General features: G+C 35.8%; 1 protein-coding gene across 3 annotated transcripts; it reads right to left on the minus strand.

Annotated features, from left to right (window-relative positions):
* Nucleotides 1-227: 227 nt before the first annotated feature.
* On the minus strand, nt 228-20212 carry LOC139965476 (RING finger and SPRY domain-containing protein 1-like). Of its 3 annotated transcripts, none has more exons than XM_071967877.1 (14): nt 19997-20212; nt 16628-17252; nt 14942-14994; nt 11318-11430; nt 10665-10850; nt 9853-9919; nt 9137-9268; nt 7914-8029; nt 7616-7759; nt 6937-7048; nt 6287-6389; nt 5346-5498; nt 4801-4905; nt 228-4134 (listed from the first exon to the last, which is right to left on the minus strand). In XM_071967877.1, exons 2-14 carry the CDS (start codon nt 16888-16890, stop codon nt 4014-4016), a joined length of 1668 nt encoding a protein of 555 aa, XP_071823978.1. In that variant the 5' UTR covers nt 16891-17252; nt 19997-20212; the 3' UTR covers nt 228-4013. The 3 variants fall into 3 exon arrangements, with proteins under 3 accessions (XP_071823978.1, XP_071823976.1, XP_071823977.1); XM_071967875.1 differs by having other exon boundaries at nt 19992-20212; XM_071967876.1 differs by lacking the exon at nt 19997-20212 and adding an exon at nt 19812-19983.
* Nucleotides 20213-20300: the final 88 nt, after the last annotated feature.

Below are 20300 nucleotides of genomic sequence, written 5' to 3' on the forward strand. Positions count from 1 at the left end.
AATTGAAATACATCGTCTTTTGACTTGTGTCTTTACTTTTATTAGCATCTTCCTCTTTTTAGACCATTTATTTACAAAAAATGTAGCTTCATACCTGAATGAATGATGATATGGCACTTAGCAACGAGGGTCATTTCATTCATAAATGAGCAGGGTATAATTAGTGATACATTTGGTGTCCCCTGTTACACAAAGGATCAACTGAGTTTTTGACTTGTGTGTTTAAAAAAAAAAAAAAAAAAATCAAGGTTAATATATCATGAGTCCATTTCTGTGATCAATATAATATTTCCTTAGCCTTACTACTTTCTAATATCACATCCTTTGATTAAGAAAAAAAATGAAATGAAAAAGATTGACATACTGTAAAACAAGGGCATTATCATTATCACAAACTAATACGTAATGATTTATGAACCATAATGGCACATAAACAATTCAATGGATGACAGCAGAGGTTGTGAGAACTTATCTTATTTAACCTATAAGAAAGAAAAAAAATGAAAGTCATTCCTGATGTTATTTATCCAACAACTAGTGAAAAATTAAAGGGTATAGTTACATAAGTTAATACAAATATGTAATATAGGTTACACTGGATAACTGACCAAATTTCCACCAAAATGTTACACATTTTAATTAAGACCGAGACAATTTGAATTTGTAATACTTTCCAAAGTATTTAGCATTTACTTAAAGCATCAAAATTCATATCGTGATTTGTAGTATTTTTTAAATTCTCTGATTTTTTCTCCAGTATGAAACCTTGTCTTTCACTTATAATTAGTTCAGGCAACAAAATGATCTGGAAATGAAAAATACAACAAGCATTTTTGAAGAAAGGTTTCTCTGCTACACTGGTGAAGAAAATGTGGCAAGAGAGAGAAAGAGGGAGAGTGGGTGAGTGTGGGGGTTTGGTGGGGGGTTCTCAAGGTTTTTTTGAGACATTCCCATGGCAATGATTTCACCTCAGCCACATAAGGACCAGAGGAATGGTGCTACCAGCATCTCAAGGATCAAACTATTCTACTTCATATCATTCCATTTGCATTTGCATTAGCATTAGCAAAACTCATGGCAGGCCAAAACTAGTGAATAATTTATCTTTATCACATAGCAAAAATGCCAAATGGCTAATGCTAAAAGGGCAAAGTGCTATACAAGTGCAAATGTTTATCATAGGTTTGTACACAGGATCCATAGGAATTTTATACGAGAAAAAGCTCGAACCTTCAAACACTGCTACACAAACTTTGGACACTAAATTATTGGCTGCAAGCTGTTAAAGTACAGGCAGATACACTGTTAAAATAGTCACACCTAAGCATGTCTGGTACATTTCTACATACAAAATTTGTAAACTTATTTTGAGTTTGGATCTAGAAGCAACCCTACTGTATCGCAAATTTGAGCCAATCTCTGGGTCATAGTTTACCCCTGTAATGCTTTACAAATTATAGATATACAAACTGCACAACACCTTGGATCTGAGAAACTCTTTCATGGAAAAAGTCATTTTTATTGGTAAATTAATTTAAGTAACATTTGGTTAAAATTAAGTACAAAAGTATGCTGTGCTTGATATATAAACCATTAATGGATGTGCAAACTTTCAATGCATTTGTAAGAGAACAATGCACACGCCCTTTTACATTTCCACTTATAGCAAACATTCTACCCCTCCCCTCCAACTACCACCCTACCAAACCCCCCTTCCCTCACCATACCCTTCCTCCCCATGCTCATATCATGAGAAGATATTATTACAAGTGATTAATTGTGTACTAAAAGCTACTTTAGTCAAAGTGATACTGGAATAATGACAAATAAATACATATCATGCAAAAAGTTGACATTTTTGTAAGATTTCTGGGTGAATTCTAAAATATTAAATGACATCAGAAAAATGCACTCTTCAAATGTGTAGTTTTTCTCTTTAAAGAAAGAATGATATCGATAAAGGAAAACCCTTATCGAATAAAGTGCTTTTCTCGGTGCCAAAATACTAAAACAATGAGAAGACACTCAATCTTTAAATTCCATGGAAGTCAGGACGACATTAATACGGCATTTAACAGTTTTCCTTACGGATAAACCTCCTTATCTCTCATTGTGTTACGATCTCTGTTAATTTCTGTCACATTTAATGAATCATTTAAAAAAGAAAAAAAAGAAAAAATACAGCCTCTTCGGTAGTTCATTTCAACAGTTTAAATTGGATTTGAAAAAGGTTTAACACTTAATATAAAAAAGATTGTTTTTGTTGTCTCAAATTGAAACCGAAAAACCAACAATGGTGTTGAATCAGTTACACATTTTCAGTTTAAAAACAAAAGAGTTGCTAATTCCTGCATTCCCACCTACCCCATCTCCAATGCCCCCCTTATAATATGATTTTATTTTATTTACTCTTTGAAGACAGCAATTCCTTACCGAATGAAATGGTAAGAGATTACAATTTATTTTTCCATTTAAAATGTCACAACCAAAGCCACAACCAATGCTACCTACAATAAACAATTTATGGATATGAATTATGTTGAAAGTTTTTCTCCAGAGATTCCCTGTACCCTCCCCATACCTGCCCAGTGGAATAGCCAGAGGGTGGGGGGGGGGGCAGGAGGGGAAGACAATACGAGGACAGCAAAAAAATTGGCAAAAGAAAGATAGGCAGCCATGATATATGATAGTCGATAGGCTACTTGTTTTTAAGATCTCTTGCTAAGAAAGTTTTCCTCATTAGCCATACTAAGCACTAAACAAGAAATCTCTGGTCAAGTTAACTCTGATTCAGTGGCTGAAACTTTCAAGCTTCCTGTGGAACTTGATTTCTCAACTTTAACAAAAACACACCTCCACTTGGGTGAATATAATATAGAAAAACATACAGTACGAGATACCTGCACATTCCAACCCATACACTATTTTATTTTTATAATTGCTTGATATCTTTCATGTGTACGGGGATCATAACCACTGGGAGCAAGCATTAATTGAACTTAAAATTCTCTTACTGGGGACAAAATTTGACTTTGCCCCCCCCCCCCTCCATCACGAAGGCTGGCTCCACGCATGGACTAGTCTAGTCTGCATTATAATCAGGGATGTCTGGTTGTTAACCTCAATATGACATAGGGCATAATATCCACCAAACTTACAGATCTGTTAGTGGTTATAAGGGCTCTTGCAGCTACCACCAATCAATCTTTGACAAATCAAAGCACAAAAATGTCAATATTCAGCATATGAAATGAGTTTGTAAAACATTGTACTACTTTTGGCTCTTTTATCACTCTACCAATACAGTGCACTGATGGATCTTCACCTTCCCACTTCCATTTAAAATATGTCTTGGTAAATAACAGTGAGCAAAGAAAGAGGTACATATATGGGAGAGTAACAAGCTTGCAGAAGCTACCTAAAATAATGAAATTTCATTGAGAAATCCAACTAAATATGGAACTATGTTATCCAACTTTATCAGATTATGAGTTTTATTCTTTTATTCTAACAATGTGAACTTATGGTAATAAAAAAAGAAGAAGAAGAATTAAACCCAATGAATTGACTATTTGTTGTCTTTCTGACACTGGTAGAGTGTAAGAAACTGAAAGCCCTACACTGTAGTATCACTATAATATGTATGTATGAATATATACATATATATATACAGTATAACTATACGGTACCTTACAGCATGCTGTAAGTTAAGTTTCACGCCTGCGATCATCAGACAACATGCTGTATCTGATGATCGACGTGCAGGCGTGAAACAACATGCTGTAAGTTACCGTATAGGTTTACTATATTATTTGCTCTACTACTATGAATTGAGCACTCTTGCAGCCGAAAGTGAGCAATTGAACCTTTGTTTTATATATATGTATATATACCTCTGACAGAATAAGATAAGACAAAACATTACACATAGTTAATTGATTTTTTCTATGGCACTTTTCCCCATTTTGTAACATAAGAGAATTGTATATATATATATATATATACGTTTGCATTTAGCCGATTTCGTCCTGATATAGGCCGGGATCCGCTGGAGATAGCTGTATGCGTTTCGATATCTTCACCCTGCACAGAGGGCACTGTTCAACTTGCACTGCACAGTCCATACATAGCCCACTACAATGCAATATGAAAAGATATAATCAGAGGTGTATGTGCAATCTCTTGCGTTGTGTTCTAAGTTGACGTTCTGCTCAGTAAAAATTGATTGCTGAACAAAAAATGCCGGAACCCACATCTTCATTGCATTTTATAAGATGAAAATATGAATTATTCATAAAGAAAAAAAGTGATGTTTTGTGGATGCTTTTGGCAACAACAGAGTGATCAAAGTCTTAATGGTTATCGAGCTGGAAATGTTTCTCTTTTTCTTTACGGAAAATGGTAGCAAAACAGAGAAATATATTCTGCGGTCAGTTTTCCACTATTCTTTTACTTTATATCTTTTTCTTTACGACATAGCAATCATTAATCCAGACAGGAAAATATTCTAGGAAGAAAGTTGCATTTTTGACAACATTCAAGATTCAGAGGAGAAGGTTGAAAGCTCAGGAAACATTGCAAATGTATCAAACGGGCATCACACAAGGGTAACTCGTGACTTTTTTACCAGCTTTTTACAGCAATAATGGGGGTAAATTTTTAAGGTAAGCATAACGAAAAGATATGAAATATAGTATAGTTCCCCCTCTATGGTCATGGGGAGCCATCGTATGACATTGCCACGACTAAATTACATCTATATGATTCCTATTTCTGTAGTACATGAAGGTCTCCACTCACCCGTGATTACAGGGTACCAGCTTAGCATTAGCATCCATATCACAACATATAGAACAAGAAGATTCACTTATACTCATGCTGGAAAGAAGTTTCATCTTCTGGAATCTACATAAACAGGGGAAGAAAAACAAACAAGAAAAATGTTTTACTTGTTTGACTTTATAATTAACATTTTTCCCTAACAGTTTACAAAAACATAAGGCCACCACTGAAACTGAACCTCGTTTTGGTTTGGAGAAGTTCCTTTCATGGGTACTATCGTGTTTACCATAGCATTAGGAATGGCATATGCTCAGTGAGTGTAATAACATAACCTCGCTAGTCTGTCTTTGACATTTGACCTCTCCTATTTGTGTAAATATGTCATGAATCAGTGGTCATGATGACTGATGGGTTTCTGCATATTTTTTGGAAAATCTGAACAGGAGGTCTGACTCTCTTCATCCTTTTACCCATTTCCCTCTTTCATTGATCAACCAGCAATGTGATATTGGTTTGCTTGTGACTTTATGAAAAAAAAAAATGCAACCAACTAGACTGCTTACCTTGGAAGGATAATCTTCTTCTCTGGAGGCAGGAATGCATAATCGTTGAATTTCTTGAAAGGCACTTTAGGAGGAAACTTGAATGGAGTCATTCCAAAATTAAAGCGACACTGCTGAAAAGACATAAAACTGGCAGCAGCGAAGAAACCGGTGCTGTGGGGGGAGAGAGATGATACACTTCAAATAAAAACTCAAAATTCTCTGGTTTAGCCTCTTGGCTTGCAATCAATCTACCAAAAAGACCAACTTCTTCTTGTCTGATGTCAACCCTTACTGAATATTCAGAAAATAAAGACTGACCCTTACCCTGACATCAATTTTGTTTTCCCAAAGTCACAGAGAAATTGAGGAACAATGTGAGGACAGTCTGGTTTTATAACTCATTGTCAAAGAGTTTATTTTGTGATTGTTTTTGTTTCTTGTTGTGTTGACGTTTCATCAAGAGTGTAGGTGTTTTGACAAGAATCACAACTGGAACAATTTAGAATACCGTTTGACCGTTTTTTCATTTATGTATAGAGGTTTACTTTATCTCCTTACAGAACAATTATACTTCTCTCCTCTCAAGAACAAAATAGACAACAAATAAAACAATAAAGAATAACCGAATCTTTTAATTACCATGACATACATACAATATTATTATTATTTTTCTTTAAATGATATTGTTCAGAGTTTCATATCATTGCTTGGTAGTCTGTTGTTCATATCGACAGAATGACGTTGATTATTGAACACTTAATGGAAGTGATAGAACAATGGATTAACATTAACAATCAGACCTGAGGTAAGGCCTAAGCATTAATCTGGGCTTAAAGGATCATTCTGAACATTTCTAACATACTTAGGGTAAGGTGAGTTTTAATACCCATTTTAATGTAAATAATCTAGAATTTAATTCGAGTTATTATATTTTATTTAAATCCACTGCTATAACCTACCACACAGACTGGAAAACATCATTGACTGGTGGGAAAGAGATACCGTTACGAGAGAAAACCATCTGCTTCTTCTCCAAGTCTATCAGGAAGCCGATTATGTCACCTGGATTATCAAGATGACAAAAACAAAAAACAAATTGAACTTGTAATGCAGAACAGCTTGAACCTTCCGCAATAGCGTAAGCTCGAATGATTTTCGCAGAGTGAATTGTGTTTTGTCATCCATCATCTAAGTCACACGCCAGGGTGGCCAGCTTTTCTGTGACACAACCGGCCAAACTTACAGCCAAATCGGTTGAAAAAAGCATCACATACAAATTTTCTGTGAATTTATGACAATTGACCCTGTCTATGGGTTTGCAAGTCAGTTTTCAAACAGTTTTCTTTCCCAGTATACAAAATGCCTCACAAGTCACTTTGGTCTACTTAATACTTTTTTTCTATCTACCTTTGTAAAACTAATTAGCAAACTATAAAATCCAAAAAAAAATAATGGAAAACCACATTATGCAATTGTGAAGAACAGAATTCTCTTTAACTGTGCTGTTGAACCCACAGTTGATGGTAATCTCTGCTTAAAATCTTTCTCCCAAAAAAAAGTAGCACTTTTTTATATTTGGCTTCCATGTTTTTATCAGACAGCTTCTTACCAGGTTTCCACTGAGGATGGTCATGTGGTCGACTCTTAGCATTGTACCAATACAGCTGCCTGCAGCCATCGTACGAAAAAGAATACTCGTCATCTCCAATACCGACTCCTTCCTGAAAACAGAGATGGAATCAGTCGATATCGTTACAACTAAATCTGAAAGTGAAATCTGACAGAAATAACTAGGCGAGTTTAAGGGACACAGAACCCAAGGTCTCACGTTGTTGTCAAGATTCCGCCACACTCACATCAGAGGGCTTTTGTATCTGAATAATGGCAAATGGGTGTGGTTAATACCATGGGTACATACATGTGAAAGTAATCTACTGCATTTTCAAGACATAGCAATATACAGGTGCATCTAATGACACCAGAACACAAGTTTACAGATTAGTGATTAGAAGAAGATCATCTAGATGTCTAGACCTTGAAAAAGCAAGGACCAAGGAAGACCAAAAACATGGCAGGGGGCAACAAGTGTTTTATTCCGAATTAATCCAACTGAGCCTTACAGTCTCTAGGTCATGTCTGTCAACTCCAGACCTGCGGACATCTGATAAAACAACCCAACTCAACAGGAGCCAAGTCTAACAAAAGATATCTAAAACGAAAGCAATGAATATATACCGATATGATCACCATTATTGGGACTTCAGTCAATTTGGCTGTATACTACTCACATGATTAAGAAATTTACTCTGTTTTGTGGCCCAGCCTATCTGCATGACGCCATCTGTCAGCACCAGGACCTCATAGTACCAGGTACCTTCGTCCACACAGAACGTACTACGAACACTCTCAAATGATAAGGCATCGCTCCTTGCCTGTATTCGAATCCACACACAAAAAAAAAAGGAGAAAAACTTGTTTACTTCAGATTTAAACAGGAAAAAACAGATTTGTTCATGTAATAGCGATTTTATACAAATGGAAAAAAAAGTGACATGAGATTACAGAAAATTGAACGGATGAACTCACCTCTAGTCCGTCAGCCGAGATCTTCAGATATTCGCTGACGTCATGGTCATTAAGGATGACATTGCACTTTTCCATGGAAAGCCCTTCAAAGGTAAGAGTCCTACCATCAATAGGTACTGACAAAAGAGAAGAGAAAAGAGAGATAGTTGCAGAATTAACTCAAATATGCACAATAGGGTCAGTGAGATTTCCACCATTTTCCCTTCCTCATCAAACCCTCCTCACATCATTTTCTTTCCCAGCTTTACAGGCAAAAGCTATGAAAATCTCATAAGACTGACGAAAGATCGATAGAAGCGTTCAAATATTTAAGTCAAGATCCTCATTCTCTCCCTCCCTCTCCCACCCCCCTTCTTTTCCAGTTGACCGGTTGCTTTGAGGAATGTGTGCCTAAGCTTTAACATTTCATTCTAGTTGTTATTATCTTATTAAGAAAGAGACGGCTCAAAAACACATCCAAGATCTCAGTACTGCTAGTAGGATGCAATCAAGTAATCTAAGAACCAGATGTTTCCTGAAGCAATTTGCCTGACTAGGACTTATACGAAAATATCGGCATAGGCATTTTAACGTCAAATGTTCTGACCTTTCTCCTCAATGTTTGAGCGTTACTTTTGCAGTGGTAAATGCCTATTGTCATCAAAAGCAACATTATTAACACCTTTGATAATGTACCAACATAGCAGGGCAATGTTTTTCCTGTCGTTCAGTGGACCAAAAGTATGATCAGACAATCAAAATCAGCTTTGGTGGTCGTAGTTTACATCAAGTTCAGATTGCATTTTAATAAATACTCCCAAATTGGTCAAATCATAAATTGATATCGCCCTCTAAAATTTTGGAGATAGTAACATAAAAACAAAAAGAGTGATAGGCCTATGATTCACCTGAAGGTGAGTTTCTTTGGCCCAAGGCCTTGTGTTCAACTCACCAAACCTACACATCTCTCTTAAAGAGTACATATTGGTCATTCTTTCCTATATTGCTATATATTTCATCTGACAACCAAACTTGCTGTTCAGGACCACCAAAAGGTAAGACCTGCTTGTCCGAGGGTCAACCAAGAAAAAAAAAAATCCTGAACAAATTTGCCTTGAAGAGCATATGAAGCAATAACAGCAAAACATGAATATGGGTAGATTATTTTTCACTTGATAAAGTATAATCTACTACCTATTGTCTATATTCTAGCAGTGCCCTATTACCAAATAACTGACACTTACAAGTATTATCCAAGCACCACTGAGCACAGAATCCAACTTCCCTGAATTTGGTGAGAGAGCTATCTTGATACTTTTCCAGTTCCATCAGCTTTTCCTGGATTCCAGATTTGCGTATCGTCGCCTTATTCTCTCCTGCAAAGTTGAATGTGGGATTCAGTGGTTGCTAGCAATCAAGTCACAGACCATCAGTGTTGGCCGAAATTTTTAACATCGTGCTAAAAATCGCTTAAAGTCTTCAATTGGAATAAGCTTCTAGAATCACACTGAGCATCAAATATTACAATGTCGCAAAGGAACATATTTTGTCTTTCATTCACAGAAAGCGAGAATGGCAAAGATACATGGAAAGGGATCTCTACAAATAATGATGGATACTAATGTTGTCTTTTACTTTATATCCCTGACCAATAAATGTATAAAAAAACAACTTGTCATGTGACTGGAGATAGGTCATAGTACCCTGTATCTTGCTTAAATAATTCAAAAGACTCTACACCCTCCCTTCCTACCCCACTCCCTCCTAAAGGAAATAACACCTTGAAATTTCTCTAAGGTGACAGAAGTGGTATTTATAGAAAAGCATGATTAAAGATACTGTAACTTCATAAAAAAATGACATTGCAATTTACTGTTAATCTCCTCAGTTATATTATTACTATGACTCAAACAGGGAGGTCAAAGTGTAACTTTCAAACCCTTCCAAAAAGAGCACTTACCAGTTTGAGCAAACTTCTCTAGTGCCACTAGAGCAAATAAGACAACTTCTTGTGCAAATTTTGGATCCTGAAGAATAAATATAGGATATTGAAATTCAAACGATCAATACAACTTTTTTTGAGGTGGCATAAAGACAACATGTAATACATCAAAACAGTACTATAAGTTTACCTATTGACTTCCTTCGACAGGTTTACCTGACAGTATGGAGCCATAATCTCGTCCATGAAAGTCAGCAACAGAGTCACTTTACTTTGTCACTTTATTTTACTATGCCACTTTTATATACAGAGTCCCTTTACAATGTCCCTTTACTTTACTATGCCACTTTACAGTCACTTTACTATGTCATTGCCAGTGATTTTAATTGACTCAAATCCAACCATCCAAGCCAGTCACTGCATTATCTCTATGGGGTGGGGGGGGGGGAAGTTGACTAACATGACATTGTTTCAACACCGCCTAGCAAATTCACAATCATAGTCAGTAATAAGTGAGTCTATCCTTTGCGTTTTTCTCACTGTATTTGGCATCCGATGATCCAACGTCAACACTTAACCTTGACCTATTGTACCTACACAGTAGAGGGAGGTATCTAGCCTAGCCTTATTTAAAGAATATATATATATAATAATCAAGGCACAAGGCATCAATTTACATAATAAACTGAATCTCATGATGGTTGATTGTGAACTTCTGCCATCCCCCCCCCCCCCCGCCCTCCAAAAGAAAAAAAAGAAAGTATTTTCCCGACTGCATATACAGTAGAACAATGCTTGAATCACATGAAAGATTATTCGTCATAATTTACCAATAATGTAAGTAAATATTCCAGAACACTGTCCTTGAGTAGTTCAACACTCTTCAGTCCTGCCAGGATGCCAGCCACACATCCCAGAATGCATGTAAAATTCCTGTGTTTTGCAGGCAGGTGCAGGGCCTCCTGTGCCAGTTCTCCAGATGGCTTGAGTATATCATACAATTTTTCAACAGTTTCCTGAAAGGATTATTGGAAATAGTCAGTGTGATACATTCATGTTGGAGATCTGAGACATGACCAAACTAGGCAACTACTGTAAGTAGTGATGGCTATTAAACAGGATTCTATGGAGTGCAACATCCCATTCGGTAGGTTTACAGATTAAAGAAAGGAAGGCTCTTGTAGTATGAGGAATAAATATGACAGTACATGTTTGTGAGGTTTGACCTTACAAACACACATCAGTCATTATGGTATCGAAGGACTCTTGATCTCAAAACGACAAAGAATGAAGTTTAAATAAGGTGTCAATTAGGGGGCCAGGAAAGATATAGGATAAAGAACAGTGTACATGTTACTCCATAATATACTTAATTCTGACAAAATGGGGGGCCTGGTGACATAGTTGTCCCTGGTTTCGGTTCTGGCTTTCGATCTCTCTGATCTTGTCGCATGCCAGTGCTGCTAGCCTAACTGATACTTACTACAGTTGGTAAGGGACATTCATCCAATAAGAGTGCTATAACAGCCGGTCCCAGTGGATCATCCATGGGTATTGTACTTATCATGGCCTGTACAACTTGAACCCATCCAGACTCTACAAGAAAGAAGAAACATCAATGTGAAGAAACAAAAAACAGATATGCATTTAGGCATGTGCTGTAGAATAACAAGCTTGTTTGCTCAGATGAAACTAGTCACTAAGGGTGCACTGTGCTTAAATAGTAACCACATCATTTAGGCACAGTACAAGAGGAGTGGTAATGTTTTGAGGAGACAGGTTAGTAAGGAAGTGAAGTAAATATTTATTCATAAAATTTTGCAGATATCGGCTTGAAAAGCAGGTCAGTTTGCAGTGAAATGACAAACAACTTGCATCTTGCCAGCTTTGTCATAAAAGCTGGCATGTAACTGAAACAGTATCTTTATCAGCAATTATCTATGCAATTAAAATCACATGTTGTTCTTTCATAATATACTTACAATAAAACCAGACTAAATGAAAACAGACTCCATTATCATGATCCTACATTATATACAGACTCTGATATAACACTGTAATATCCATTACAGTGTTAATGCACTATGAAAAACGTTCATTTTAAATGTTGATTTTCACATCACAAGAAAGGTACAAACAGAATGAGTCAGTACTGAAACCAGTAAATTGCAGTGTTTACTGGTAATGAAACACACTATATCACGTATGGTCCATTATTAGAACAGCAACCAACACTATGTATAGTTTGTAAAACACACTCTATCACGTTTGTTCCATTATTAAAACAGCAACCAACACTATGTATAGCATCATGTGAAACACACTATATCAAGTATGGTCCATTATTAAAACAATAACCAACACTATGTATAGTATGTGAAACACACTATATCACGTATGGTCCATTATTAAAACAGCAACCAACACTATGTATAGCATCATGTGAAACACACTATATCACGTATGGTACATTATTAAAACAGCAACCAACACTATGTATAGTATGTGAAACACACTCTATCACGTATGGTCCATTATTAAAACAGCAACCAACACTATGTATAGCATCATGTGAAACACACTATATCAAGTATGGTCCATTATTAAAACAATAACCATCACTATGTATAGTATGTGAAACACACTATATCACGTATGGTACATTATTAGAACAGCAACCAACACTATGTATAGTAGGTGAAACACACTATATCACGTATGGTACATTATTAAAACAGCAACCAACACTATGTAAAGTATGTGAAACAAACTATATCACGTATGGTACATTATTAAAACAGCAACCAACACTATGTATAGTAAGTGAAACACACTATATCACGTATGGTACATTATTAAAACAGCAACCAACACTATGTATAGTATGTGAAACACACTATATCACGTATGGTCCATTATTAAAACAGCAACCAACACTATGTATAGCATCATGTGAAACACACTATATCACGTATGGTACATTATTAAAACAGCAACCAACACTATGTATAGTATGTGAAACACACTCTATCACGTATGGTCCATTATTAAAACAGCAACCAACACTATGTATAGCATCATGTGAAACACACTATATCAAGTATGGTCCATTATTAAAACAATAACCATCACTATGTATAGTATGTGAAACACACTATATCACGTATGGTACATTATTAGAACAGCAACCAACACTATGTATAGTAGGTGAAACACACTATATCACGTATGGTACATTATTAAAACAGCAACCAACACTATGTATAGTATGTGAAACACACTATATCACGTATGGTCCATTATTAAAACAGCAACCAACACTATGTATAGCATCATGTGAAACACACTATATCACGTATGGTACATTATTAAAACAGCAACCAACACTATGTATAGTATGTGAAACACACTCTATCACGTATGGTCCATTATTAAAACAGCAACCAACACTATGTATAGCATCATGTGAAACACACTATATCAAGTATGGTCCATTATTAAAACAATAACCATCACTATGTATAGTATGTGAAACACACTATATCACGTATGGTCCATTATTAAAACAGCAACCAACACTATGTATAGCATCATGTGAAACACACTATATCAAGTATGGTCCATTATTAAAACAATAACCATCACTATGTATAGTATGTGAAACACACTATATCACGTATGGTCCATTATTAAAACAGCAACCAACACTATGTATAGCATCATGTGAAACACACTATATCAAGTATGGTCCATTATTAAAACAATAACCATCACTATGTATAGTATGTGAAACACACTATATCACGTATGGTCCATTATTAAAACAGCAACCAACACTATGTATAGTTTGTAAAACACACTCTATCACGTATGGTCCATTATTAAAACAGCAACCAACACTATGTATAGCATCATGTGAAACACACTATATCAAGTATGGTCCATTATTAAAACAATAACCATCACTATGTATAGTATGTGAAACACACTATATCACGTATGGTCCATTATTAAAACAGCAACCAACACTATGTATAGCATCATGTGAAACACACTATATCAAGTATGGTCCATTATTAAAACAATAACCATCACTATGTATAGTATGTGAAACACACTATATCACGTATGGTCCATTATTAAAACAGCAACCAACACTATGTATAGCATCATGTGAAACACACTATATCAAGTATGGTCCATTATTAAAACAATAACCATCACTATGTATAGTATGTAAAACACACTCTATCACGTATGGTCCATTATTAAAACAGCAACCAACACTATGTATAGCATCATGTGAAACACACTATATCAAGTATGGTCCATTATTAAAACAATAACCATCACTATGTATAGTATGTGAAACACACTATATCACGTATGGTCCATTATTAAAACAGCAACCAACACTATGTATAGCTTCATGTGAAACACACGATATCACGTATGGTCCATTATTAGAACAGTAACCAACACTATGTATAGTTTGTAAAACACACTATATCATGTCTGGTCAATCTGTGGAACAATCTCATAGTCAAACAAGAGGCACCTATTTCTCCATCCAGTAAGACGGATCTCAAAAAACAGTTAAAAACTATCCTTTTTGAGAAATATCACAGTTAGACCCTTTATATGGGAGCGCATTTGAACATTGCCTTGTGCTCTGGATACCTGCGCTATATAAATAACAGTTATTATTATTATTATGGTCCATTATTAAAACAGCAACCAACACTATATAGCATTTGAAACACACTATATCACGTATGGTCCATTATTAGAACAGCAACCAACAATATGTATAGTATGTGAAACACACTATATCACGTATGTTCCATTATTAAAACAGCAACCAACACTATGTATAGTATGTGGAACACACTATATCACATATGGTACATTTATAAGAACAGCAAGTTGTAACAAACACTATGCATAGAATGTGAAACACACTATATCACGTATGGTCCATTATTAAAACAGCAATTACTATAAAGAATTTGTTTCTTGTCTGGACAGTCTACAATCCTGATGTGTCTGCATAATAATTGTGGTTTATTATCATTTCTTCAGAGCAGTAAACATTTCGTAGAATTACCTGATTCTCCAATTTCATTCAGCCTAATGATAGAAAGGGGAGGTTCTTGATTGCTGCAAAAACAAACAAAAGAATAACAAATGTGACCAGTCAGTAGAAGTCCTTAATGAAAATTCAAGTTATTTATTGTGATATGAAGTAATGTAGATATATAGAATCAGTACAATACATATTACATTTTCACCTTGTATTTTATAGCCTCAAAGATGTTATATGTTGTGCAACATTTTATAAAACATATAGTCAGTTGGGGTAAAAAAAAACAAGGGGGTAGTTGGGGTAAAAAAAAACAACCCCTTTTTATAGAAGGGGAATATTTAGCCAAAGTTCCAATTTATTTTGGGTGATAGTCCTACATGTCTAGTTTATTATTATATAATTTCTGGAACTCTATGTCACTTCGTTGCCAATCACCGCTTCATCGAATCAAGCGAATGCTAAACTAGCAAAATTTGAAGTTTGTACCACATATCCGAAACTTTCTCCTGCGAACCCAGCTTATATGATGTGGAGATTATTCCAGCAGTTACAGCATAGCAATTAGTGATATTACACTCCCCCATGGTAGAATTACTCCAACTTCATTCACGCTTCATGGGGGGGCCTTGTTTTTTTTTACCCCAAAAAAATGATGCGAATGGGGTAAAAAAAAACAAGTACTTTCCGGCTCCAATGTACTCCCTATTTTGCCCGAATGGATAAATTTTTCCATAATGTTGATTTTAGAGGTAAGGCAAATAGTTTTCATGTCTGTGTTATGTCAAAAATGTTAAATAATTGGGCAGAAGTAACTGAAATTGGCTCTACTCTAATGTTTCTACTATATTACACCACATTTGTGTAGCATCATATACACACTGTACAGTATGAATATGACTGAGCATGACATATGACACGAGTCATCCATAATTTCGAATTAAGACAATTTTACAATTTTTTTCCTTTTTCATGTAAAGGTAGTAGCTCATACTTAGGTGTAATTATATGCAAACACGATTTTAAGGTACATTCATGAAGAAAATAGCTGTTTTCTAGCATTGTTTTTTTTTACCCCAGCATTGTCTTTTTTTACCCCAAATTAAGCAAATTTGGGGGGTAAAAAAAAACAACATTTTTCGCCAAAAACAACACTTTCCATTTACAAAAAAGTTATTTTTGTTAGATTCTCTTTAAGAGAATCCCACTCCACACACTTGAACATCGGAACCGAAAAATACCTCTTACTCATCAATTTTTAGAGCAAACTTTGGGTAAATTGTTTTTTTTTACCCCACCTGACTATAATAGAAGATAGTACAAAGTTGCAAACCCGACACCAATAGAGGGGGGGGGGGTGCTAAAAGGTCACCAGATGCTCTAGACACAGTAGTGAAAAGATCGTTGTTGTTGTGGGGAGACAGGTGAGTGAGTCAGTAAATCCTGAAAATATATTTTAACATTTTAAAACATTAATGTTACTTTATGCACATTTTCCTAATATACATTTAATGTTACGACAGATCTGACAGACGTTACTTTATGTCAAATGGAATACAAGTTTGATTGCAATGCATGCCACTGGTCTATGCTGATTTCTGGTAGTTAGGCTGTAACTTGAGACTGATACTGCATGAATCATTTTCAAATATGTATAACAGTTTACTGGTCTTCAAAGAAAAAAATGAAAAAATTCAATGCCTCTCTTACTTGTCAACGAGTCTTCTGATTTCCTTGAGAGTCAATAAGACCAAGGACTCTACATCCATGTTCCATATGTAGTTCATATCGCAGGTGAACATATGACTACCCCTCAGCATGACAATTCCATTATGGGGTCTATCTGGATAGAGTCGTGGCACGGGGCTCCATAATTGCTCCTCCTCACCCCTGCTATTGACATTCTGTGGCACTTGTGGTCCGTAGGCATGATCTGTTCGTCTCCGCTTGCCAAAGCAAGAGTTGCCCATCATAAATCACTGGTCGAGCAAATATGTGTAAAGTTACCGTCCTGGTGCAATATCACAGCGACCATGAGATTTTAAAAGACAAAATATGTTAGGTCTGCAATGTATTGCGGATTCCAAACTTAAAAGAGACTTGCTATGTCAGACTGACATCGAATCATCGAGCACAGATAATGATTTCCACATGGAGACTGACATCTACAACCTACTCGGTTGTTTTAAAAGCAAAGTAAATGGAAAATGTGTGACATGGACTCTTCCTCTTGGGGAGACAGCTCAGCTAAGATTGATATGAAATGCCATTAAGACCCAGTGTCAATACAGCTCTTTCCTTAGTCCATCATCATCATCAACTTCAAATAGGTTGCCTAAAGAGAAAGAAAGCACAACAATTATCTTGTCATTATACTGTATATATTGGCATCATTATTATTTTGGGTTTCTTCTCTTTCTTTTCCAATTTATGTGTCAAGAAGAAATCGGTAAAACCTGTCTTTATTATTAAAAAAACACCATTGAAAGTACTGTAGCTAAACTAGAATTGAAAAGTGGAACAAACAGTCAAACACATAAACGTGTTTGAAAACATGTCCATTAAAATGAATGTTTCCTATTTTTATAATGACTTTCCTTTCAAATTAAGCCTCATCTCAACAACAAGGATATCTAGTATCATCATTATTTTTTATAAACAACCGGTATACAGCAAACATGTTTCAAGAGCATCATTACATTTAAAGGCATTGAAGACCAGCCCCAAACCGCGTGCCGCGCTCTGAAAAAGTTAACTTTTCGTTGCTTGCAAATGTCGTTTTCTTCTTGTCGCTACAAAATGCAGACAGTAATGAAACATGATACATTGTTATCTTTTATCTAGACCTAAGATGTCCACGCTGTTATGTACACTGTGTTGTGGGTATTGACCGTAGCTGTATGTATTGACTGTACACTAGTGTCTAATTACCGACGGTAGCAAGCTGTGTGCATATTTTCTGGGATCGATGGTGGTGTCTAACACTTCGGTTACACCTCATTCGAAACTAGGTCAGATTACCGGCATGAGACGTTTCTATGTGTGCGAGTCTTCACACCCTTTAAAATGACATAGGATTGACTGTGGAGAAGGAATTTAGGACAGGTTTGACCGTCTTTTTGTGATGCAACTGGCCAAATTGGCAGCGAAAACAGATGAAAGAACGCCAAATAAGAATTTGCTGTTATTTTATGGATTTTGAATATGACCGTATAATTTGTAAATGGGTAGGAATTGTGTGGGTTCTCTTACTGTACATGCACATTTAGGAAGTGAAATGTGGTCAAGAACTTTTTACTGATATGCCCAAAGTTGGGCTGAACATAATGAAATGCTTGATATCAATGTTATTTGGGGAATTTAACAATTTACAGCTACTAGTCTATTTCTCTTAAATTGGTACTGTAGCTTAGGCCATTAAAAATGCAGTGAAAAATTCAAAAAGTGCTGTTGCACTTGTAGTCGGACATTTCATTTTCCTACTGCCAAATGGGAATGCCAAATTTGTAATTTTTGTTGTTTGATCGACTTACTGGCAAAGCTGGTTTAGAAGGAAGTAAGTTGTTTGACACATTTTTGTCAGCCCAAACAATTGGACCACCGTTATTCATACCCAGCCTGAATGATAACCTCATTTTAGGGTAGCACTAGCCTAGTACTAAGGCTTCATAATTGACACACCTTCACATATTACTAGCAATGATATGCAGGCAACCTAAAATGTTTGCAGTCAAGCAGATTTCCAAATTTGATGAGCTTTAATCCACTTCAGGTATATGCTGATCAAATTGTGTTTTTTAAAAGTCTTTTAACACCCTCCGCCTAGTTTTGTACATTTTTTGGGCATTTGGAAATCTTACCTAATAAACATAACCAAAATTACCTCAATATAATACCATTACTCTCTGGGACCTGACCTGTCTGAGCTTAGAGAATAGCAAACAGCATCCAATTCCAAAGTCAATGGATGTATACTTAGGCCTACACTACAGTTAGCTTAGCGAAGAATGTGTCAATTTAGGGGTATGAAAGAACTTGACACAGCAGACATTTTGTGGTCAAATTCTGCTCAATTGTATGTTGTGTAGGCACAGAACAATAAATATTTGAGAACGTTACATTTCTGAGGAACTACACATATGAAAATGAATGCATATGAGTGATATGGATTTTCATTGATAGACAACATTAATCAAATTCTTAAGTGTGTCAATTAATTTGAGCCCACCATGCTACTAGTACAAGTACTATTACTACAGTACTACTACTAGTAGTAACTAGGCCTAGTACCATACTAGTAGTATAGTCAGTATTGCGAAGTTCGGCATACTGCGAAGTTCGGACACCCTAAGAAATACACGATTTCACCATGAAAACCTACAGGAAGAGCCAAATTTCACCAAAAAGTACGAAGCTACAGTTATTTTCTCTCCAAAATGACCCGTGTGCAAGAAATTACTTACATATTTGTCAATAAAATGACGAAGATCTATGAAGTCTGTTATAATTACTGAAAGAGCAACTGCGCCACCAATTTTATCACCAGCGCCACACTGTGGGTTGCGTGTCCGAACTTCGCAATACTCTAGCAAAGAAATACCAGTTCCACAATCACGAAGAATCTTCTTGGAAAACAACGTAAAAACAGTTTGCAGGAAAGAAAGTTTGGCCATGTATCGTACTAAAACAAATTTCTCCCACCATATCAAGTATATTTTCATGTGATTTATACCAGAAGATTTAGTTTTGGGGTGATTTAAGGCTTAGGTGTCCGAACTTCGAAGTGACCATGCTACTACAATGTGACATTGGGCCTTCCTATCCTTGTCCTAATGTTACACTTACAATTACAGTTTAACTGTCCGTGTCAAAATGTATTTAATCAGTTACTTACTTGATATTGTTGGTCCTCTGAGATTAGTACAAGCCTAAGGCGTAATGTAATTTTGTCCAACATTTACAAATTCTATGATGAAAGTCCTATTCCTAACAGTAACACTACAGTAAAGTAAATAGGCCTAGGCAGCCTATAGTCAAATATTAATAACAAATAATGTGAAACGACAATCCATACGTTACTTTCAAGACAGCATCTAACATATCTGTGAATGCCATTAATGATTAACGCTAGTGTTTGTTTGATGATGCAGTGCGAACTTCCTGAAAAGAATTGGGTAAGTCTCCATAAAAGGACATTTGTGGTTGAGTAATCAATACGCAACGAACTTCCCATTGGATATTGTATTGCCGATATCCAATAAGCCTACATCATGAGTACAGTACAGTATGCTACGTTTGTCTAGTACTAGACTATATTATTAGTACTAAAGTAAGTGCCTTCAGATCATCAGGTTCATTACCGATTGAATAATGAAGAGGGCGG

This window comes from Apostichopus japonicus, chromosome 3, assembly GCF_037975245.1.
Source record: "Apostichopus japonicus isolate 1M-3 chromosome 3, ASM3797524v1, whole genome shotgun sequence".
NCBI lineage: Eukaryota > Metazoa > Echinodermata > Holothuroidea > Aspidochirotida > Stichopodidae > Apostichopus > Apostichopus japonicus.